The following is a 24,456-nucleotide window of genomic DNA, read 5'->3' on the forward strand; positions in this document are numbered from 1 at the left end:
TGTTAATCATAAGGGATAAACAAGTTTTAATTAGATGAAGAAAAAGGAAAAAAATTGACATAAAATTTATGATTTTCTTGTATAAATTATTTTTGGTTTAAAACCTTTATTTATCATGTTTGTAAATGGTACTTGTTCTATTCACTAGTATTTGACTTATGTATTCTAGTTTTATTGTGAGTAAGTTAATTCTTATGATAGTCATGCTGTTGAAACTCATGAAAAGGAGATTAAGCATGAGATAATTATGAAGAAGGTTGTAATGGCATGAAGTGAAGGACGAAAATTGGAGGTAACTTCCATAATATACTAGAAAATATATCCGTGCACGTAATTGTACAAAATATATTTATATTTTTTATTAGTTAATTTAGTTTAAAATAATTATAATTTAAAATAAAAAATAATAAATATATTCGTGTAAAATAATTAATAAATTATAATTATTTTTAATGTGACAGAAAAATAAAAAATTGGATTATTTTTAAAATAAATTATATATAAAAATACTTAAAATCACATTAAAATAAATTATTTTTAATGTGATTTTAAGTATTCTAAAGTTTTGAAAACATTTTTGTTAAACACAATTCATAATTAATTTGTGGTTTTATTTTTAACATGTCTAAATATCTATACTAATTATTCATATTACTAATATTTTATATGACTTTGAGTATTTTAAAGTTTAATAAATATAAATTTTGTTGTAAATATATATAATAATAAGTAGGTGTAGTCAATTTTACATAAATTGATTTATATATTTTAATTAAATTTAATTATTAAAAAATTTTATAAGTGCTATAAAGATAATTAAATTTAATATGTTATATTTTATTAATTATATTTTATTTATTATTAGTATATTTAAAAAAATTTAAGAAATATATTTATAACATAAGATTTTATTATTATTTTTAATTATTTTTTAATTATTTTTATTTATAAATTTTAAAATATAACATATACAATACGTCAACTCTATGATATAATTTTAGATAATATAAATTTATACTATTGTAGATTAATTTAGTTAAAGAAATATTGATAGATTTGATATAATTTAATTGATTAAAAATAAATTTTAATATATAATATTACTTACAAATAATGCAGTTTTATATGTATTCAATAAATTAAAATATAATATATAAATATAATTTAATAAAAATAAAATAAAAAATATCAATATTAATAATATATATGTTTAATTAGATAGAAAATTTTTAACGTTAATATAATTATAAAATTCAAAAATAAAGTAAAATAATAGAAAGAACTTTTAAAAAGTTCAAAAGCTTCATTTTTATTATAATTTATTTATTTTTTTGTCATAAATATAATTTAATAATTTATAAAATAAAATAATAATTTAATAATATACAATATCAAATAATTATTTAAATCAATATATTCAAATTTGAAAATAAGATACAATTTTATTTTCTATTAATATATCAGTTGAGTTTTTGGAGGAAAAACAAAAAAACATATCACTTGAAATTTTCATTTGATTTTTATGAAATTTTTTTATGTACTTTAATTGATATTTTTTTCTTTTTTTAATATTTCACAATGAATTTTATTTTATTTTTAATATTTAAGAAATTTAAATAATTTTTATTAAATATCACTTATAGCAAAAAAATTTTTAAGTGTATAACTATCCATATAAAATATTTATATAAAATCAATTCTAATAGAATTTCTTTAAATACAATTTAAAGATAATAATTATTAATCAATGATAATTTTAATTCATAAGTTATGTAAAATATTATAATTAATTTTAATAAATAATTATTAAATATAATTTATAGTCAATATGTTATTTTCGTTTTTGACATTAACAATACTTGTTTTGACCATCTATATCATTAACCATGTAAATAAATCTAAACATTTTAAATTTTAATAATTATAATTTTTATTACAAATATATATAATAATAAGTAGGTGGAAGGTAATATTTTATTTTTAATAATGTAACATTTGTATCACTAATAATATAACTGATTCTAAATATTTTAAATTTTTATAATAAAAAAATTTGATATAAATATATAAAGTAATAAGTAGTTGTATTTACCAATATTATAAGTAACTATAAGTATTCTAAAGTTTAATAATCATAAATTTTATTGTAAATATATACAATAATAAATAGTGACAGTCAATTTTATTTGTAGATTATTAAATATAGTTTATAGTCAATATGTTATTTTTATTTTTAATATTATTAATATTTGTTTTGACTATTCATATAAATTTTTATAATAATAAAATTTGATATAAATATACATAATAGTAAGTAATTGCAGTTACTAATATTATAAGTAACTATAAATATTCTAAAATTTAATAATTATAAATTTTATTATAAATATATACCGTAATAAATAGTGTCAGTCAATTTTACATGTAAAATCGAAATATAGATATAGATAGATTCTAACATTTGATAATTTTTTTTTTTTTAAGTATTAGTATTGCTTGATTTAAAATCATTAGAATAGTAAAAGTCACCCTAATTGGTTCCAATAATTCAAAATTTGTGTGATATTAGAATGTAAGTTTGTCAACATGTGTTAATCACTTGTAATAATTCAAAGAACGTATCATGTAATAGCAAATACAACATTTGAAGAAATAAATAGATAGCATATATATTTATTTTAAGTATATTTTACGTTGTTTCTTACATAAAAAGAAATAATCTGACGTTTTGATTATGTATATTACTTGTTGATGCAATGATGGCTTAGAATATACAATTCTTAGTAAGACTTAACAAATGTTGATGGAAACATAGATGAGTATCCACCAACATCATTTGAAACATAAAGGGGATATATAGAGAATTTCTGTATCTAAGATTTTATCTGGTGGATAAGATAACTTATTATACTTTATTTTAATCCTATATTTGGTGAATAAGTTTATTTACTTGTTTATATTGTAATTACTTAAAATATTATCTTTGGCAGATTTTTGTTAGAAACATATAGTATAGGTTGAATTATTTTAAGATTTTATGTTTTTATATTTTTGTTAGGATTTGATTTAGTTTATAAATTAGTTTCTTTTGTTGCCTTAACCTTAAATGATAATTGATTTCTATTATTGCTTTTATGAATCAATGACTACTTGCCATACTCGAAAGTGAATTAGGGAAGCTGTGAATCGTTTCTTAATTTCCATTTCATTTTTGTAATTCGTTGATTCAAAAATCTAAATTAGATTGGTCACACCGACCCTCCTTTTGAGGGATTCTATGATCTAATATAAATATTCTAAAGATACCATTTAATTTTTAATTACTAATCATGAAGAAAAAGGCTATTATCAAATATCAATGAACAATAACGTTTCCAACTTATAAAGTTAAAAAATTACAAAACTTAGATGTTAGGAATGGCAATGATATATATATTTATTGAATCATCATAAAAAATATTATTGACGAGTAAGGTAAATATTTGTTAAACGAGTTTGAATATAGGTAAATGTTTGCAAACTTTAATGGGTACGAATAGAATATTTGAATATTTATTAGTGAAAATAAAGAATTTATATTTAATTTAGTAAAATTTAAAAAAATGATATAATTTTTATTTAAAATTATTTAAATTTATAATAGCTGCATAATATTAAAAAATAGATTAATAAAATTTTTGATTAACCGTGTATGCCGCGAATCGCGCAATTGTGTTGGGTTTGACGTAGGGAGGAAGATGTTGTCTTTGTTTGTTTGACGGTAACTGAGATCCAACTATCATTTCTTTAATGTTGTTACTGTTTCAACTAAGCACAGAGGCATATCAAGATGTGAAATGTGTTGTATTTTTATATACTAAATAAATTATAAAGAATCAACTCATTCAATCTTCAAAGCATTTACCCTCCACTTGTTTCTACAACAAAAGAATATTATATTATCAAATATCACAACTAATTGAAGAAAAACTTCATCACATTTTTTTTATGTTTTATATTTTTTAAAAATAAATAAGGTTTTAATAAATAATATAAAACATTATATTACATAAGAATAATTTTAAATTACTCTAAACAAATATATTTATATAATCATGAAAATAATAAATCGTATTTCTAAAAATAATATGGTAAAAATTTAAAAGTAAAATTATAAAAAATGGTTAGGTATAATAATTTTATCAATATATGATCTTAAATAAACAAGTGAGATGTTAATTTTATTAAATATTATTTATTTAAGCATATATTTGATTTAAATTAAATTGATTTTTAAAGCAGGAGTCAAAATCTAGTATAACCTAAAAATATCAACTTTTATGATTTTTAATTTATTTTATTTGTGGTTAATTCGATTTTTTTACTTTTTTTATTTAATTTTTACAATTTACATTAGATTGGATCGTACCTGACTATTATTAAATGATAAATTTGTCATGTATCATTTTTTCCCTATATTTGCATACTAAATAAATAATTTAATATTTTTATGCAAACAATTTGTTTATATTTTTATTAAAACAATTTAAAAACTAATAATATAAAATATTAGATAATTTAATACTATTTAAAAATATTTAAATTTTGTCTAAAAATACTTAAATGTTGTTGAAACAATCTTAGAAATTATAGGGAGTTGTCACATGTCCTAATTTGTTGCCCTAAATATTTGAAAAACAAGATCTATTTCATCGGATTTGATTATGTGAAAGTAGCCTCCAATTCTGCTCATCCTCAAATCAATACCAAGGCTTTCGAAAGTCCCAATTCTATTTGAGGTAAAAATAGGCTCAAATATGTTAACACACTTTGAATGCAAAGGTTATCTGAAATCTGATAAAATGACGAGAACCTCTTTTACCTAAATTTGGTATTTATAGATATAGGCTATAACTTGTTTCTGATCAGTAACATCCACAATATATAAACACCCATTAACTAACAAAAACCAAACTGAAAATCACTGTTTTACTAGTGACGATTATAGAGACATCCATTGAAATTAAGCCTCAAAATTTGATACCCCTTCACCCAAGGTCCATCATGCATATCCAGTCATTCCAACCGTGGAGCTCACCCGATTCGCCTTATGAGAAACTGGTTTAGTAGTTGCCTTTGTGAAGTACATGTAATAGTATACGTTAAGAATCATGGTTGCAACAACAAAAACTGCCCCAGCAACAAAGACACCTTTCCTCAAGGCTTCACACGAGAAGTTCTGAGCATAAATCATTCCACGGTATTTGGTGTGGTAAGCATTCTTGGTTGCACCTGCTATCAAGCATGATTCTGCTACCAGAAAAGTGACCCTGGGAATGCACAAAATGCAACGTTGAAACTCAAATGATTCAATGCTTAAGAGCATGACCACAACAATATTGTGGTGTTTAATGAGTAATATTTTTGTTAGTCGTCGGGACTGGAAGCTTAACATGAATAAAGACAAAAAAAAAAAAAAACAACATATGTTGTGCAGTAAAATAATATTTCAAAGTCTACCTTTAACCAAAGTTAAGGGTAAAAAGGGTGAGGGATTACTTTATAAATCAAATAATTAAACCATCAGAGATTAACCAAATAATGAAATCTCCAATAACTATTTTCACTAGAGTCACAGAGTAGACATTTTAAGAATATATCATTCTTAACACAATATTTTAGCTTCTTCAATATCAGTATGTATGCTCAGATGAAATAAAAATTGTCAATGTACGAATTTAAGATCCTTACCAAGAAGAGATAAAATATATAATAGACCATGCTCGATTTCCCCCAGGTGTTAACGGCCTCCCAAAGCACATGCACTTTGTCACTCCCATAAGCAGTGATTCACCTGAAAGAAGAAAGAGGAAAGCCCCCACTCCATAACCAGTAGCAACATCTGAATTGTAGACACAATATGTTTCATTTGTGGCTTCATTTTTGCGCATGATTCCCTGTCAAGCAAGGGCAAAGAAAAGGGGCCCAAGTCAATGCACATTAACAAGAACATTGTTGACTAAATGAATAAAGTACACCACATTTGAAACAACATCGACTGCAAAAATATTAGCTGATGGGTATAGGAGGCATATGTGGTTAATTGAGTCTAACCTCTCCCAATTATGCAAGTGTGGCTGTGATTTATAGGGTCAAAAGATGCACGATGTCCATGACTGGGAATTATGACAGTAGAAATTTTCTTCAGAGTTTTTTTATCATTTTATATATTATAATTTATTTACCTTTGAAATCTGTTCTCATTTTGAATCCATAGCTGTTCAAACAAACCACAAACAAGACAGCAAGTTGTGTTGAATGCATGTTAATCCACGAAAAGGATGTAAAAAACTACCTTACAGAATATCATCTTGAACACTTCAATGAATTCAGCTTTTAACACAAGAAGATACAATAAAGTCACATTCAAACCAATAGACATATTGAGACTGAGGGAGAAAAAATAGGAGATATAGTAAACTCGATAGGGGTGTGTGTGTGTGTACCCTCTTAAGAAGACAACCAAAAACAGGGAGGTATTGCAAGGAACATAGGTATTTGTGCAGGACAAGGGACATGAGATATGATTTCTTGTGATTCTGGCACCAGGCCCACTAAGTGGATCCATTGCTTGAAGTTATTCTTTCATTAGAAAGTAACACCAATAGATCAACAAGTACCTTTAGCAGCCTCAGATTGGTCTCCCTGTTCATATGGAAGCGGAAGTGGCAAAGAAGGGTCACACTAGCAGAAGGGCAAGAAGAAACATCAAGTGTTTCAAGGTGACTTGTTTTCCAAGAGCAGTTGCATTGACTATAGAGATTACAAAGAGAACCTAATCCATATTTCGAAAGAGCTCACTTGCATCAAATGCTACAAGAGCTACCAAGATTGAGATTAAACTATTGGATGGCCAAAAAGGTCTTTGACGGTGGATTTAATGGTGGTCTCAAAAATAAGATTGCCAGTGCAAATGATATGTTCAAGTTCAAGCCATTAAGAGAGATAGCTATTGAGATTAAAAGATTGGATGATGGGCAACTGTCTCGTCAATTAGATACAATCCAACTCTCAAACTCAGCCTTTAGTCCACAATCACGGAAATTAAGTTGCCCTGTTAGATATTCGTGGGAACAGAAAGAATATACCATTGCTGTCACAGCTGCAGGTAGCCACAATCAATTCCGGATAGATGAAGCTTTTGGAGATTATGGGAGTAAATGGGCTAACCAGCCCAAATTGTGCTTCAGGCCCTACTGGACCAGGCAAAAAAATCCTTTCTTATTCAGGGCTCGAAACAACAGCCAATCTAAATCTTTGTTCAAGAATTGGTGCAACAGAGCCAAGCCCAAACTTGATCAAAGAAAAGTTCAAATGAATTGGGGCAAACAAGCCTGTAATTGATTCAGACATAAAAGATTGAGCCCAATCCCTGTACTGTAGCACCTCTACGCCCAAGGATCACAGGCACAGTACTTTTACCGTCGGACATTAAGAGACAAGATCATTGCTGATGTTGCAATACTTGCCAAGAGGCAGAGTAAATGCTCATCACCCCTTTACATGGAGCTATTCTGGGTGTAGTAGGGAAAAGATAACACTTATATGTAGAATATTTGAATAAAATATAAAGACTGGAACCAGCTGTGGATTTTCCTATTATCTTGTCATCATTTACACAGCTGCAAGTAGGCATGAGTTTTCTATAGTATGATGATGAATTAAGTAACCAAAGTCTTTGTTACACTATGCTCACAGCTGTGCCATATCATACTGACAGAATGATGGTAAGATGATAGAATTCAATTGCAAGGTATGAGACTTGGGTCCTAAATTGGAAGTAATGGATTCTAGTGTGGGGTATATAAAGTCTTACACTCTCCAACTATAACAGTTACCCTTTGTGGTGTAGTTCTCCAAAAGTTCTTATCAATTATCATAAAATTTACCCAATGATTGTTTGTACCAAAAGCAACAATATTTCAAAAGATTTGCTGAGTATGATCAATTTTCTAGAAAATAACACCAGATTCCCATTTCACTCATCATGCCTCTATTTAAGATACACTTAAATTTACTTATGCTAGGAAAGAAGGGAAGGGGAAAAAGTAGTAATGAACAGTTATAGTAGTAAGAGAAGAGGAACCATTCAAAACTGTCATCAGGGAATTGAGCAAGAGCTATTTTGTAGAAAAAGTTAACACTTCTGAAGGGGAAACCCTGTGGAAGAGAATTCTCTCCTATTTTTTTTGTCATTCAATATGATAGCATCTTGAGCCCAATGAATTCTGCCCCAAAAGAACCTGAGGTGATAAAGATTGATTCTGCTGAGGGAGACAAGCCTCAAGAGGATCCTTAAACGCCCACTTCCCTGGGAAGATTTTAGTGATTTCTTTGAGATTTGATATATTAGCTGTGTTGCCACCCAATGACTGGGTTTGTTATTTTGTTTTGTCAGTATCCATTGTTTCCTTCATATGTATGCACTACTATAAAGAGAATGGAATGAATGAAAAGGGTCAAAGAAGAATTATTCCAAAAATCTGTTTCCCCCTTAATTTCTGGAGGTACCTTTCCTGACCTCTAAAGCAGGGAATTGTTCTACTGTCAAGCTCATAATATAACCCCTATCACAACAACAGTAGCATTCTATCTACATTTCTGTTTCTGGGTTCCTAACAACTTCTGCACAGCAGTTCCAGATGCACTCAACCCCAAAAATGTCATTTATGGTCTACTGACTTGACAATTAATTCCAAATAAACAGATTAGGTTACTTTAATTTTCTTTCGTGTGCTAGGTTACTACATTTTGTCTATGGTTTTTGTTACCGTGTGAAAATTAAGGATTTTATTTTTGGTCAACAAATTAAGGAATTAAAATACCATTTATTGCTCTTTATTAAATTACCCTTATTCCTAAAAGAAGAAAGTAGTTACTTAGCCATACCTTAACTCACACCTAGTCTCCTTAGAATCATACCTAAGTTGCGTAGCTACATTTTCAAAAACATAGAATAAAATAAACCAATTTTGACAAGTATCCGGGCATACTCAGCATGAACCTGTCCCCAATAGTTAACAACTCAAAACGATATGCCCATGCTATAGAGCTGCTTGTGCCTTCATTTATGGTTTCTATTTTTAATTTCTTAACCACTGAACTAAGAAAACATTTTGAATAGTTATCATTCTACTACACTAGTTATTTCAGAAACACAATGCTCAATATTCAAAACCATTATTTCCACCTTCTTTGAGGAGCAAAAACGTTAAGGGCGATGAATGCAAGTGACCATGTAGGAAACAATTGTCTTCAGAAAAATGAACGTTAAAAAGGAAATTCCACAATAATTGTTCACCACTAACAGAATTTAGGTAAGCTGCGAAATTTACAATTATATTTCTACGGAATGGGATCTAATTTTGAAGAAAATTCTTCGCTCAAACACTCCTCATCTTCATCTCTCCCACACTTTGTTTCCCAAACAAGTTCGAGAAGATTCCATACAATACAGGTAAATGTCCCTATCTTAATGTTCAAACAGAGTCTAAAATAGATCTATGACTAATTGCTAAGCTATTAGCAATTTTCTTAGCACACAAATAACAGAAGCGAGGAGAAAGAGAAATAAGAGTGAAAAAGATAACCATAACACAGCAATGCAAATTAACAGAGAAAGAGTGAGAAACTTACGACGCTTCTTCTTCTCTCGGCGGCAATGGCAAAGCCAAATGCAACCAAACTCAAAAGGACAACCAAAATGTGAACTAGAGTGGACCCTCTTCCCTCTGCCATCTCTAGCTGCGGCGAGAGCTTTCACTGCAAAATGGGTTTCTTTGTGTTGTTGAGTTGAGCTAAAGAGTAGAGTAGAGAGATAGAAAGGGACAGCGTAGGGGTGCAGTACAACAAGTGTGACTGTGTTTAGTGACTACTTTTTTTAAAGCTATGTTTGATTTTACGATAAAGCTGTTGGGGAGAGATAGCAGAATGTTGGACCCACGCGCCGAAAAGGAAATTGTATTATACGTTCCGTTCGATGGGTAGGTAGTAGGGAGGAAGGAGCCAACGGTGTAAAAGAGAAGAGAGGCAAACAGAAATGCCGGTGCTTTCCACGCTCCTCGAGTGTTATCATTTACGTGGACAACCACGAATTTCTTTCATTAAAACCTTCAGTTTGATTAAGAAATTAAAACATTTTATTAAAAAGGTCAAAAAAATATTATTTTATATTTTATATAATTTTTAATAAAAAATATTATTTATTTAAATTTAATTTTTATATAAAATTTAAAATATATATATATATACCAAAACATACTATTTTTTAAAAATTAGAAAAATTCAAAAATTATCCCTAACAAATTTTTATTTATAAGTAATAATAGAAAAATAATAAAAAGTCAATTTTATAAAAAATATAATAAAAATTCGATTTTTAAAGAATAATAAAAAATTTAAAATACCAAAATATGTTACTGAACTAACGATTTTTAAAAAGTTTTTATATTTTTGTAATTTTTAAAATATTATCCTTTGATAATTTTTCATTTTTATGTTTAACTAATTCTTAAGACACTCGTTGGTAAAAACTCATAATTAAATTATACAGTTTAAAAATTTGTTCTTAATTATAAAATTAATCATAAGATTCAATTTTATTATTATTTAGAATTAAATATTAGTATAATAATTGTTTAAAATTTAAAAATATTATTTAGGAAATCAAAATATAAAAATAAAAAATATTTTACAAATTTTATAAGGAGACTTATATTAAAATTTATTAAAAAAATTGAAAGAGTCTCGTAAAAAATGTTGAAAGAAATATTTTTTATGTTAACGTATTTATTTTACACTTTAATAAATTTGTAGTTTCTAATTTTTGTACTTTTTTTCTATTCTCGTCTCTCTTTTTTCAGTTTTTTTAGTCTTTATATATTATCTTTAGTTCTCTCCTTTTTTTTTTTCGTTTTAAATCTTTTCTATTATAAAACAATAAAAGACTGAAAATAATTTAATGACTTTTCAGTTACTACTTCTCTTCATATTTTTCAATCCACCAACATTCTCACTTTCGATAACACTTGGGGATATCAAATAATTATAACTGTTTAATCAAGCAACATTCTCGTTAAAAATACTATTATATCAATTATTTAAACAGTTTATTGTAAAACTTGTTTTTAAAAATTTAAAGTGTTATTGTTATACTAATATTTTCAATATATTAACTAATAACAATAATAATATTTTTTTACGTTTATGTTATGTTTTACATTATTCTCTTTTCAATAACTTGTATTTTTAGACCGGTGTAAGAAAAACAATTTTTATAAAGTAGATGTAAGCCTCCATGATAAAAAAAAATTATATATAATAAATAAAAAGATATCATAAAATTTAATATAAAAATAATATTAAATGTTACAAATTTGAATAAAAAATTAATTTCTAAAGTATTTGTTATTAACTAAAATAATTTAAAATTATATAAAATTGACTTGTGAAAGTAGCAGTAACGGTTCCCTAATAAATGAGGAGGGGGAATGGTATACAGCTGGCAAAGAATTCCCTGAATTGGGATACATCTTTGGCTGCCTGTGGTTGACGATATCCTTTCTTTGGTGAAAACACAATACTTTTGGCCCCACTTTCTGCATTTCTATTACTTTTCTGTTCCCACCATTCTCAAAATTTAACTCTCTGTCTCACTCTCCCCCACACTAAAAATTATCAATATTAACTATTATTTTATATAAATTTTATTAAAAATTATCAATATTAACCATTATTTTATATAAATTTTATTTTTTTTAAAGATTTTATTATCTAAAACTGAAGATAAATAATTAATAATAATAAAATTTTATTAAAAAAATATTTATTATATTTTTATAACTTTAATACAATAATTATATATATTTTCATAAAAAAAATTTATTTATGAATTTTTAAACTCAGCTTTAGGTTAATAAAATCTTTTTTTCAATCATAATTTAAACGACAAACTTTTACTTTTTATTTTTAACTAATATTACCCCTGTTTATATGCAATGAACGATAATAAGAATCACCTTTTTTACTTTTAAACTATTGAAACAAATAATAAAAGAATTTTCGCCATTTCCCTAGATATATAAATACATATGAATAAAAACAAAAGTAATATTTTAAGTACAGAGAACAGAAAAACATAATAAAAAAAAAGTAGGGAGGAACAACTTTTTTCAAAGAAAGCCAAAAGATTCCACAAAAGAGAAAGGGATAAAAAATGGTTAATGCAAATCGTCCAACACGGAAAAAAAACAAGTTCACACATATTTGCAATCAAAGCATTTTTTATGGGTAGACAGTCTTCTACACTCTGCCACAGAACAACTTTCATGGATAATAGTATTTTGGAGAACCCTTGGACGGCTCCAGTAGCACAAGAAAACCCAAGGCATTCCACCTTTTACCTCACATTGATCCTACATACATCTCCCTCAAGAAACAAATAAATTAAAACTCAACTTACAAAAACAACTCTCTCAGGAACTAGTTTTGTCCTGAGATCTCACTGCTATAGCACTTCTAAACAATAGCCCAAAACTTATAATGTAGTAATAATAGTAGTACTAGTAGGACTCTCTAGGATAGCTCATTCCTCTACAGCTGCAAAATTTATACGCATGGTATATTGAGGGGTTCTTCAATCCAACCAGCAAACTCATCAGCACCAAAGTCATCAAAATCGAAATCAGGAAGCTCACTATGCCCATTGTCATCAAAACCACAAATCTGAATGTCCTCCAAGCCACCAAGATCATCATCATAGCTCTGCTCAAAACCGTCAAACACCAACCAATCAGCAGATGGTGATGGCACATTCAACACACTCAAATCGGGTATTTCCAGCTCTGCAAATTCAGCCACCAGATCACTGGTCTCAACAACTTCATTGCTCAGTATCTTGGCACCGCGAATCAAATTGGAAGCAGAGGCCTCCAATTCCCGCTCAGAATATGGTGATGTATGTGACAATACACCACTCTCTGAGTCATCCAAAGTAACAGACTTGGAGTCTGAAACAGAAGCTGCACCAGAAGAAACACAATAGTCGGAAGTGTTGTTCTTTTCTTGGGCATCCATGTTTTCAACAGAAACAACATCATTGTGGTTGCTATTCTTGTTGCTCTTCACATCAGATAAAGCCTTGGCCATGGCTTCAAATTCAAGCCTTTTGGTCTCATAGGCTTGGGAAGCCTCTTCTGCAGTGTTGAAAGTGCCCAACCAGAGACGTGCACCTCTGAAAGGGTCACGAATCTCTGCAGCCCATTTGCCCCATTTTCTCATTCTAACACCTTTGTATTTGCCACAAGATTGCCTCTTCATTGATGGGGTTTTGGCTATCTTGTTCAACCCATCATTGCTTGAGCTCTCAGCACTAGCCTCATGTGCAGTGACAGTGTCAACTGAAACAAGTGGAAGAGGAAGCTCACGCACGGTTCTCTTCATCTTCTTGCTGTTCTCAACGCCCTCATCTTCATCTGATGAAGGGTCAGTGGCATCAGGATCTTCCCAAATGATGCGCAATTTTCTTATCATCTTGGATTCATGACATGGATTACACTTGTGCTTGAGCTTCTTCAACTTTTTAGTTGATTGATTGAGAGGCTCCAGCATGGTGAAAACTGGGTTAAAACCCACAAAACCCCTCAAAATACCCAGAAAATTAAGAAAACAAAAACAAAACAAAACCAATTTTTTTTTTTAAATAAAAAATAACGCTCAGAATTACAAGAATATCAAGTGAGATCCACTCTCAGAAGGAGGAAGAAATCAGCAAATTTTTTTATTTGAAAGCCTCCGTAGCAAACCACAACTCCGTAACTAGTCCTATAAACAAAAACATGAAAAAATATATATATAAATTCAAACAACAAATCCATCCGAGAATCCAAAAACACAAGCAAGAAAAACGACATACCGTTTGGGCCTCAAACTCATCGAAACGGCTGTATTCAACACCAGAGACAGAAGCATGCAGCAAGCAAAAGCATAAACAAACCAGAGCTGCAACAGAGCTCCAATCACTACTTCCAAATGATAAAAACCAGACGACATAAATCTTCTGCGTTTCCTCCTTCAATGAATTCCTCACAGAAATCCCAATATTAAAACTAAGCCACTCTCCCTCTAACCCTGTCTCTTCAATTGCCAAAAAAAGAGAAAGGTAAACACAGTGTCTGGGCAATATATAGAGAAACACAGTAAACAAAGAATTTAGAGATGAAGAGATTATAAATCTATGGCTAGGATTTTTCTGTCAAAATGACTAATTTTGTATTACAATTATTTTTAATAACCGATCTGTTACCTATGCTGGGTTAACAGAAAAAACAAAAGGTAAAAAGCGGCGACTTTGGTACACGGATTGAACAGACGCAAATCTCAATGAAAACATTAAACAGACCAATTGTATTTTAAAAAGTAGCACAACCTTGTTTATGTGTCGACGAGAATCAAGACTTTTTCATGGTAAAAATTTTAATACCTTGTCTTGTTTGCGAATATTCACTGTTACGGTGGCTGGCTCCCACCCTATTTTTCTCTCCCTCGTCTCTTTCTTTCTCAGTTTTTCAGTGGTTTTACACTGAACACACTCTCACTCTCTCTCCTCTCTTTTCTATGGACTTCTCGGGTACTCGCCGTTTTCGTCATTACATTATGTCAATAATCAATATCTTCTACAACAACTGTATTTACTATTTCTTTGCTTTTAATATGCAGATTTATTATTTTTTTTATCACAAACTTAAATATTTTCTTCTTATTATTCTTTTTTTTGCCATACTTTATTTTAGTTCTTTTAATTAAACTTTCATAAATAATTAGAAAAAAGTGCAAAATTAATTATGTTTAGGTTACGCAATTAAATTCTAACGTTATCTTTTTTTTAATATTAAATTCTGACGTTATCTTTTTTAATTAAATGATCTTCTATGTATATATATAATTTTTTTAAGTGATTGAGAAGGAATTTTTGAAAGATAAAAACTGTTAACATCATTATTTTAAAAAAATTAAATTAATTTTAAATTAATTAAAGTTATAATAATTTTAAATTTTGATTTATTCAAAATAGAAATATATCTTTAATTGAATATAATGTGTCAAATTTTTAGATTTATGCTATAAAAAAATTAAAAAAGGACATCTGAATCTTTTTAGTAAAAATAAGTTTCTCCATTTTGACAAGATAGGGTTTTTCCAAGATTCATTTTTTCTTTTCAAGAAAAGAAGGAGGCAGTGCTGCTAGGGTTTCTCTTCCTGGCCGTCTTCGAGATTGATCAAGACCTTCCTTTTTTGTGATACCAACTCTCATCTTGGCTGAGAATTTCTTGTTCTCAGCGTCTTTTTCTTATTTTTTTCTAATCATGGATCGTCACGAGGTGGAGAAGCGCTCTACTAAAGAGCTTGACCAAATGAATCAGAGTACAAAGAAAGTGAAGATGGGTCCAGAGATTATCATGGAAGGACCTTCCAAGAACATGAATGGAGCTCAATATTTTGTAATATTGACTCAGCAAAAGAGCAAAGAGGTGGAGTATCCTGAAGGGGAACATCGAGGTCTAGTTGATCCAGATCTGAAAGAGTGGGTTAAGGACAATGAAGAAATACAGTCTCAGGCGCTACTTATGGAGCAACAGGGAAGCATACACGAAGGATATTGTTCAGTAGACCAAATCTTATCCTAAGTGTCTTCAAATCCTATTTTTAATCATTCCGTTTCTTATAAAGATAAGGTGTTAGGGTCTAATGACCTAGATCTGACTCTGAACAATGATGAAATAATAAAATCAGTTCTTGAAGACTTTAATATACCCTTTGAAACGGATGATGCTATAGAATCAATTTCAGACAAGCCCAATCTTTGTCCTGAACTAAAAATACCCCTTGACGACTATGAAGTCTGGTGTTCACCTTGGAAGTTCTCTCTCATAGTTAAATTGTTAGGTAAGTCAGTAAACTTTAACTATATAAGCCAAAGACTAATTAATTTGTGGGGAAAAAAATGGGTATTTACAAATTCTGGATTTGAATAATGATTTTTTTCTAATAAAATTTTAGAAACAAGAAGACTATAAACTTGCTCTATTTGAAGGACCTTGGATGATTCTTGATCATTATTTGCTTGTGCAAAGGTGGAAATCTCTGTTTAGAACTAAGGACTTTAGCCTTAAGAAAATAGCGGTTTGGGTTCGGATTCCAGACTTGCCCTTAGAACTTTATAATAACAAATTTCTTTGGCAAGTTGGATCTTGTCTTGGGTCCATGTTAAAAATAGACCCTTTTACATCCCTTCAGTCTAGAGGTAAATTTGCCAGAATTTGTGTAGAAATTAATCTAAACAGGGAGTTAATTCCAACTTTCAAAGTCTTCGGACAGACTTTCAGAGTAGAATATGAGGGATTACACCTCATTTGCTTTAAATGTGGGAAGTATGGGCATAAGTAGGATTCCTGTGAGGCCCTCCAGGATAATAACCATGAGGAAATGGATATGGATAGACCTCACCCTATAAATCAAAGAGATAACAAGGAATCTCTTAGGGGTAATTTAAATGATAGGAAGGATAGTCCTAGGATTGTTAAGAGTCAGGAGGTTGAGAAAATGGATGATCCATTTGGACCGTGGATGTTAGTTAAGAAAATATTTAGGAAAAAATCCAATTACACTAATATCACAGGGTCCCTTCCAAAACTTGAAAAGGTAAAAGATTACCCAGCTAGGTCTAGGTTTGATATTCTAGGTGATTCAGATAAGGAAGTAGACCAAGTTGTAGAAGCAAATGACTTAAAGGTCAATGAACAAACTGTAAGTAGTAAGGTTAGTAATAAGGGCCTTAAGTATAACATGGATAGGAAAATTCCAAACAGTCCCAAATTAAGTAATATTGGCAAGAAATTTCCCAAATCCAAGTCTATTAATAAATTGTCTATTTCAGTGAAGGAAAAAGATTCTTGTATTAAGGTAGATAGCCTTAGTAATTCTTCTAATACTCAGAATGAAAATGTTAATAGATCCTCCCAAGAAAATATGGAAACCTTAAGACTTATGTCTATTATTCAGAAAAGCATTCAAAAAAATTGTAAAAGGAATCATAATATACTTAATCTTATAGGGCTTAATCCTTATATTAATTGGCAGATTCAGAAAGAATCTCTCCAACCCCATTTAGAAAAACCTCCAGACCCACCTTTATTAATGGAGGTAGATAAAACTGGTATAAAGAACATAATCTCTCCTGAGCATAGCCCTATTAGAACAGGTTTTGATGAGTATCCTTTAGATAATCTACATCCTTGAGTTTTGTTTTTATGAACTGCTTGTTTTTTAATTGTAGAGGTGCTGGGGGAAAATCCTTTCCCAAAATGATAAATGACCTTTCCATAATTTATCACTTGGATTTTATTTCTATTTTTGAACCTAGGATCAGGGCTGATAAAGCTATTTTGGTCACTAAAAGATTTAACTTTGATAAAACTGTTAGAGTTGATGCTATAGGTTTTTCTGAAGGATTTTGATGTTGCTGGAATTCTAAGAAAGTTCAGGTCTCTATTATAAATAAGAATAAATTTATGATACATCTTAAAATTAATAATGGCCAGAAAGTGTGGTTCCTCTCATCTATATATGCTAGCCCTCAAGAAAATAATAGAGCTGGCGTATGGAAATTACTAGTTGAATTTAGTTTAACTATTAAGGATCCCTGGTGTGTTGCTGGTGATTTTAATTCCATTTTATTTGAAAAAGAAAAATTGGGTGGCAGACCTGCCAATATTTCCTTAATGAATCAATTTGCTGATTGTCTGAATGCTTGTAGCTTACAAGATTTGGGGTGTAAAGGAAACCCTTTTACTTGACAAAGGGGAAACATTAGAGAAAGGATAGACAAAGTAGTGGTTAATGACCTTTGGAAAATGACTTTTCAAAATAGTTCAATGATTCATATTCCTCTTATGAAGTCTGACCATGTGGGGTTATGGCTTAAAATTAGGAATGAAGATAATTTTAAACCCAGAAATAAAAATTTCAAATTTCTCTCCTCTTGGTTATCTCACGAGGATTTCAGTAATCAGGTCACTAAATCTTGGGTCAGTTCTAAAACTTGGGTGGAGAATGTTTCTAATTTTTAAAATAATATCTCTGAATGGAATGTAATGATTTTTGGAAATATCTTTAAAAGGAAGCAAAGAATTTTAAACAGAATTAGGGGCATTTATGGCAAGATTGAGTATGAGGATAATCCTTTTCTTAGTAAGCTTATGAAATCATTATGGATGGAATATCAGAAAATTTTGGACCAGAAGGAAAATTACTAGTTTCACCAATATAAATCTAGTTGGATAAATCAAGGGGGATAGAAATACTACTTTTTTTTCATATGGCTGTTATTAGTAGAAGACAAATTAGAAGTATTGAGGTCCTTAGGGATGATAATAACGTTTGGGAATATATCCCATTTGGCTTCAAAATCGTGATGTTGAGTACTTTAAAGATATATATACTGATCATAACCCTAAAGGCCAATTTCTATTTTCAGAGTCTAGTTTTCCTCCCCTTGAGGATATTGATAGAAATACTATAGATTCTGAGCTCACTTTGGAAGAAGTAAAAGCTGGCCTGTTTAGTATAGGAAACCATAAGGCCCCTAGCCCTGATGGCCTGCATTCCATCTTTTTAAAATATTATTGGGATAGGTTAGGTCCTTGTATTTTTAATTTGGTGCGTGATGCCTTTAATAACCCTAATAATATTGCTGCTATAATTGACACTATTACAACTCTTATTCCTAAAATTAGTAACCCTGAACATATAAAGCAGTTTAGACCTATATCTTTGTGTAATGTGAGTTATAAGATAATCACTAAAGTCCTTGCTAATAGAATTAGGGGAGCTTTGCCCCATATTATATCTGAATATTAGACTAGTTTTATCCCTGGCCGACAAGATATAGATAATGTTCTAATTCTGCAAGAGCTTATTCATTCTGTTGATAAACTTAAAGGTAGCTCTGATACATGATCATCAAGTTGAATCTAGAAAAAGCCTATGATAAGATAAGATGGAGTTTTATTTATGATACTTTGAAGTTAATTGGTTTTAATCATAAATTTTTTGAGATTATTAACACATGTGTGACTTCCTCCTCCTTATCTATTAATTGGAATGGTAATATGACTGATAGTTTTAATCCAGGAAGAGACATTAGACAAGGGGATCCTATTTTCCCTTGTCTTTTTGTAATGTGTGTTGAAAGGCTTTCCCATTTAATTCAAGATCATGTTGTTAATGGCAACTGGACTCCTTTCCAGTTTAATAATTCAGGGCCTAAATTGTCCCATCTTTTTTTTGCAGATGATATTGTTCTTGTTGCCAAAGCTAATGAGAAATTTTAAATAAATTCTGTTCAGCCTCTAGTTTTTCTATTAATAAGAATAAATCTTCAATATATTTTTCCAAAAACTGTAACTATACTGTTAGGAATAATATAAGCCTAGCCCTGGGGTTTAAAAGTTCTTCTCAGTTTGGTAAGTATTTAGGCATTCCTGTCAGTTCTACTAGGCTTTCTAGAGAAGAGCTAGCCTTAATCACAGACAAAATTAAAAAGAAGCTATCTAACTGGAATTGTAATACTCTTTCTTTTGCTGGCAGAGTCACTCTCACCCAATCCTGTATTATGAATATTCCTAATTACTTCATGCAAACAATGCTTCTTCCTAAAGTTATATGTAATGATATTGATACTCTTTGTAAAAAATTTATTTGGGGTTCTTTAAAGAATAGAAAATGTCACCTGGTTGGTTGGGATAAGATTTCCAAACCTAAATGTGATGGGGGCTTAGGTTTTAGGAACATTAGTATGGTTAACCAAGCTTACATTATGAAACTTTGCTGGAGACTACTTACTTCTCCAAATGATCTTTGGACCAAAATTTTGTGTAGTAAATATAAATTCTCTTTTGGTAAAAACCCAAAGCATAGTATCAACCATAACTTTTCCCCTTTGTGGAAGAGTATAGGGTCTATTTGGGACTGTTTTTATAAAGGTCTAGGTTGGATTATTGGGGATGGCATGACTGCTAGCTTTTGGCAAGATAGCTGGATCCTTGACAATAATGTTCTGTCTAATGTTGCTGTCCAGTCTATTCCTGAGAGCTTGGTTAATGACCCGGTGGCTCTATTTATCACCTAGAATAACTGGGATTGGAATAAATTTAGGAATCTCATCCCTAGGTCTAGCTGGGATATGTTTGCTTCTTTGAACCCTCCATCTCTAAATGATGGTCAGGATCAGGTGTATTAGAAATTGACTAACAATGGTTTATTTTCTATAAAATCTGCTTATAATCTAATTTTTAATAATGTTGTTCCTGTTACTTATCAGGATAATATTTTTTATCTGGTTTGGAATTGGGGAGGGCCTCCTAGAATAATTTCCTTTTTATGGAAAATTGCTCATGGTCGGCTTTTGACTAATGAGGAAAGATTTCATAGGAATATGACAGCTTCTCCTCTTTGTTCCTGTTGTATGGAAGCCCCTGAATCTATTGTTCATGTTCTTAGGGACTGCTGGGCTGACAATGATATTTGGAATCAAATTCTCCCTTCTGATATGTGGTCTTTCTTTTTTAGTTTAGGTTTGGATAGATGGCTAGTTTTTAATTTATCTAAACAGAATTTTCCAAAGTACCCTATTTGGCATATAGTTTTTGGTTATGTTGTCTGGAATCTCTGGAATAATAGAAATAAGGCCATCTTCCAAGATGGTACTTTGAATAATAAAGGTCTGCTATATAAAATCTTAGTGGATATTAATTATTTTCTCTTTGCTTGTAGGCCTGTTAATCAGTCTTATTCTGCTTTTGGTGGTTGCACTCGTGAGGTGAAATGGCAGCCGCCCTTGGAGAACTAATTCAAGCTTAATGTTGATGGGTCAGTTTCTCAGGATGTGAGGATGACTAGCTATGGGAGTCTTATCAGAAATCACAAGGGAGATTTCATTGCTGGTTTCCATTAGGTTTTGGATTATTGTCATCCGACAACAGCTGAACTTTGGAGTATATTGGGGGGTTTGAAGTTAGTTATTTCTAAGAGTATCCATTCTGTTTGGATATAATGTGACTCTAAAGATGCTTTAATGCTTGTTGCTAATATCTAAAATTGTAATCATCCCTTTTATCCTATTATTATTAATATTAGGAATTTTCTTAAAAAGATCAAGTTTATTAGGTTTAGTCATGTCTTTAGAGAGGTCAGTGCACTGATTGTTAAGCTAGAGCTAGCCTTGATCATGAATTCAAGGCTTCTGTTTTTTATAGGACTCCTATTTTTCTGTTGCCTTTCCTTAGACTTAATGTGTTAGGTACTTTGTGGCAAAAGCCTAGTACTTAGTTTGTTTGTTTTGGGCTTCTAGTCCCATTTTAAAACAAAAAAAATAAAAAGGACATCATCATAAAATTATGAATAAAAAAATACAATATTCAATACTTTTAAAGCTTAACTTAAAGAATACAAAAATACTTCTTAAAAAAAAAATAAGCATAGTACAAAATTACATTAATAAATACTTAAATCATTTCTAAAATACTCTATATCAAATTAAACATTGTTTATCGACACATTTTTAGTTCTTCTTTTTAAATTTATCAACTAACAATTAAAAATAAACCTCTCCACTTGTATATATAATTTTGAAAATAAATTTATAAATAAGAGTTTCTTTTTAAGTATTTTTAAACCAGATCACTTTTAGAAGTTACTTTTTACCTCATTGTGCCAAGTAATTTTTTACATTAACTATTTTTTTAATATAATTTTAAAATTTGTTTTAAATTTAGAACTTATTTATTTAATTTTATTTTTTATAACAATTTTTTTTTTAATAACTACACTTGTTAAGATAGTTAATGAAAAAAATATTATATGAATATTTCTAAAATTGATTAAATTTTAAAAAGAATAAATATTTTATTATATTAGATAAAATTAAAATATATAAAAATTAAAATTTTAAAAAATATAGAATTTAGAAAATCCACTTATCATAATAATAAAAAATTAATTAATCCTTAAAAATATTTCCATTTAATATTACTTTTAGAAACACTATTTTTTAAGAATTACTATTTATAAATTATCTAAATATTGATCAACCTGCTCAATAATAAATTATATAAAAAAATATTATTAATAGCATATGCAATATATAAATATTTTATTTGAAAATAAATATATATCTAATTAAATTATTAAAAATATATATTTCATTAAATTAAATGATATATTGAAGGAAAAAACTATTAAAATTTAAAAAAGTAAAAATAAATTATTAAATAATATATATTATTTGTATGGATGTATTATATTAAAAAAAATAAACTACTATTCAGAAAAAATGATTTTAATTTATAATTTATTTAAAAAAAATATTTGTATCATAGTAGTGTTAATAAATTTTTTAATTAAATGGTATAGTTACCTAATAATCATTAAAAGTAATAGAAGAAAACAAAAGATTAGGCTTGTTTTAGTTTTTATTTTTAATTTTTAAAATTACATTTTAAAATAGATTTATAAAATTTTGTAGAAAAAATAAAAAAAAATTGTTTGATAATTTGGTTTTTTAAACTATTTTAGCTTAATTTTCATTGGTTGTAAGAAGAAAAACAAAAATAAAAATAAAAATTAAAACACATTTTGTTTCAATTTAAAAACTGAAAATAATTTTTTTTAAATTTACATTAACAAACAAGTTTTTTATTTTTAATTTTTAAATTTAAAATATTTTCTTTACTTAATGACAGCTTGTTATCAGACAAATATAAAAAAAAATCTATAAAAATTAGTATTAACATATGAAAATATTAATTTTGGTATCTTAATTTTTTATTTTTTTTTCTATAAGAAAGAGTTAAAAAATCCAAAACAAACAAACAAATTATGTCACAGGCTAACAAAGCTAACAAACCACAAGCTGGTGGCATCCATACTTGAGAAATGTGTCTTAATATTGTTTGAATTTTTATGAGGCCACTTTTAGAATATTGTTTATTTTTATTTTTTGTTGTATTTCAATTAAAGACATTATTGTATTTAATAGTTAATAATAAAAAATAATAATAAAATATTTAACTTTTGCATTATTTTATTATTCTTTACCTTTTGAATTTTGTTACACCTGTGAATGGTATTCATTTTATATAATTTTTTTAAGATTAAACTGAATGAATTTGATGAATATCTCCATCTTATTTTCTAAAAGGAGTAATTATCTCTAGAAATGAATAAGGTTTTGATATAATTGAGATAATGAAGGTTTTAATATAGTTAAGATAAGTTGATTTTATTCATTTGTCATCTTTTCTTTAAATTTTTAAAAACATTATTAGGTTCTTAATAGCAAGAGGTGGAACTCTAACATTAACCAAAAGGAATAGCAGAAAACATGAGAAGGAGAGTTGAATTCGAGTTTTTAATTCTTTTTAAAATTCAAGTTTATAATTTGTTCATTAATAATAATCAATATTAAACATTTGAAAAAAAAAATTTATCATTGTATTTTTTCTACTCTGGCAAAAAAAATTTCTAAATTATTCCTCAACTTCCTTTGTATCAACTCTTTTTTTCGTTTTCATCGTTCTCTTAAAAAAATATTTCTAAGGTGGCGATGTATTCTTCATGATGAATTAAGAGTTTTTTCTAAAGTATATCATTAACGGAAATTTTTATTTCCTCATTATTTTGAGTCATGAATGCTTTATGTTTAATTTATTATATTTTTATTACTATAATTATACTTAACTAAACATTCATTGTCATAAAGTTGAGGTAAATTTGTGCGATGAAATTCTTTTTAAACACTAATTTAATTTTATGATATTAATAGTTTGTCAATTAAAAATATCTTTTATTATTATTGATATTTTTGAATTAATCAATTATGATGATTAATCTATCACCTAAACTTTCAATTAGTTAATTAAATTTAATAAATTTATTTTTTATACTCTTATTTGTTTGATCTTATTTATGATCATTATGATAACATATAAAAAAATAGTCTTATTATTCAATGATTATTAAATAGTAATAATTATTATTATAACAAATTAATCTAGGATTAAGATATATAAAGGTTATGAATTTACTTAATATTTAAGGAAGTGTTTGCAAATGTGAAAATCACATTGGAAGAGTTTAAATAACTTTTTGAGAATATTAAAACTCACAACCACATATAATTATCTTAAAAACGTATGAAAATACATTCTTTAACGTGAAAGCAAGAGATTTGATTCAATAGAACCAAAAAAACAAGGCACGAAATATATTATCTTCAATGGGATTCAACTGCCAACCCAATTTCCAGGAAAAGACACCCAACAATCGTCTTTTGGACAAAATCTCGTTTACAATTGATAATTG

The 24,456-nt window shown here is 28.5% G+C and overlaps 2 protein-coding genes across 2 annotated transcripts; both read right to left on the bottom strand.

Moving 5' to 3' along the window:
- Positions 1–4,904: 4,904 nt before the first annotated feature.
- Positions 4,905–9,849, bottom strand: LOC113869783. Its single transcript, XM_027506255.1, has 3 exons — positions 9,676–9,849; positions 5,731–5,936; positions 4,905–5,309 (listed from the first exon to the last, which is right to left on the bottom strand). The coding sequence occupies exons 1-3, from the start codon at positions 9,775–9,777 to the stop codon at positions 5,042–5,044; spliced, it is 576 nt and encodes a 191-aa protein (XP_027362056.1). The 5' UTR covers positions 9,778–9,849; the 3' UTR covers positions 4,905–5,041.
- A 2,334-nt stretch (positions 9,850–12,183) lies between these two features.
- Positions 12,184–14,263, bottom strand: LOC113869446 (ethylene-responsive transcription factor ERF118-like). Its single transcript, XM_027505768.1, has 2 exons — positions 13,952–14,263; positions 12,184–13,860 (listed from the first exon to the last, which is right to left on the bottom strand). Exon 2 carries the CDS (start codon positions 13,645–13,647, stop codon positions 12,646–12,648), a length of 1,002 nt encoding a protein of 333 aa, XP_027361569.1. The 5' UTR covers positions 13,648–13,860; positions 13,952–14,263; the 3' UTR covers positions 12,184–12,645.
- Positions 14,264–24,456: the final 10,193 nt, after the last annotated feature.

The sequence above is a fragment of the Abrus precatorius genome, unplaced genomic scaffold, assembly GCF_003935025.1.
Source record: "Abrus precatorius isolate BTA unplaced genomic scaffold, Abrus_2018 Scaffold6, whole genome shotgun sequence".
Lineage (NCBI taxonomy): Eukaryota > Viridiplantae > Streptophyta > Magnoliopsida > Fabales > Fabaceae > Abrus > Abrus precatorius.

Coding starts and splice junctions, on each gene's coding strand:
- LOC113869783 (XM_027506255.1), bottom strand. CDS start 9,777: ATGGCAGAGGGAAGAGGGTCCACTCTAGTTCACATTTTGGTTGTCCTT. Junction 5,937..9,675: donor CCGAGAGAAGAAGAAGCGTC/GTAAGTTTCTCA, acceptor CTTGCTTGACAG/GGAATCATGCGCAAAAATGA. Junction 5,310..5,730: donor ATATATTTTATCTCTTCTTG/GTAAGGATCTTA, acceptor GTGCATTCCCAG/GGTCACTTTTCTGGTAGCAG.
- LOC113869446 (XM_027505768.1), bottom strand. CDS start 13,647: ATGCTGGAGCCTCTCAATCAATCAACTAAAAAGTTGAAGAAGCTCAAG.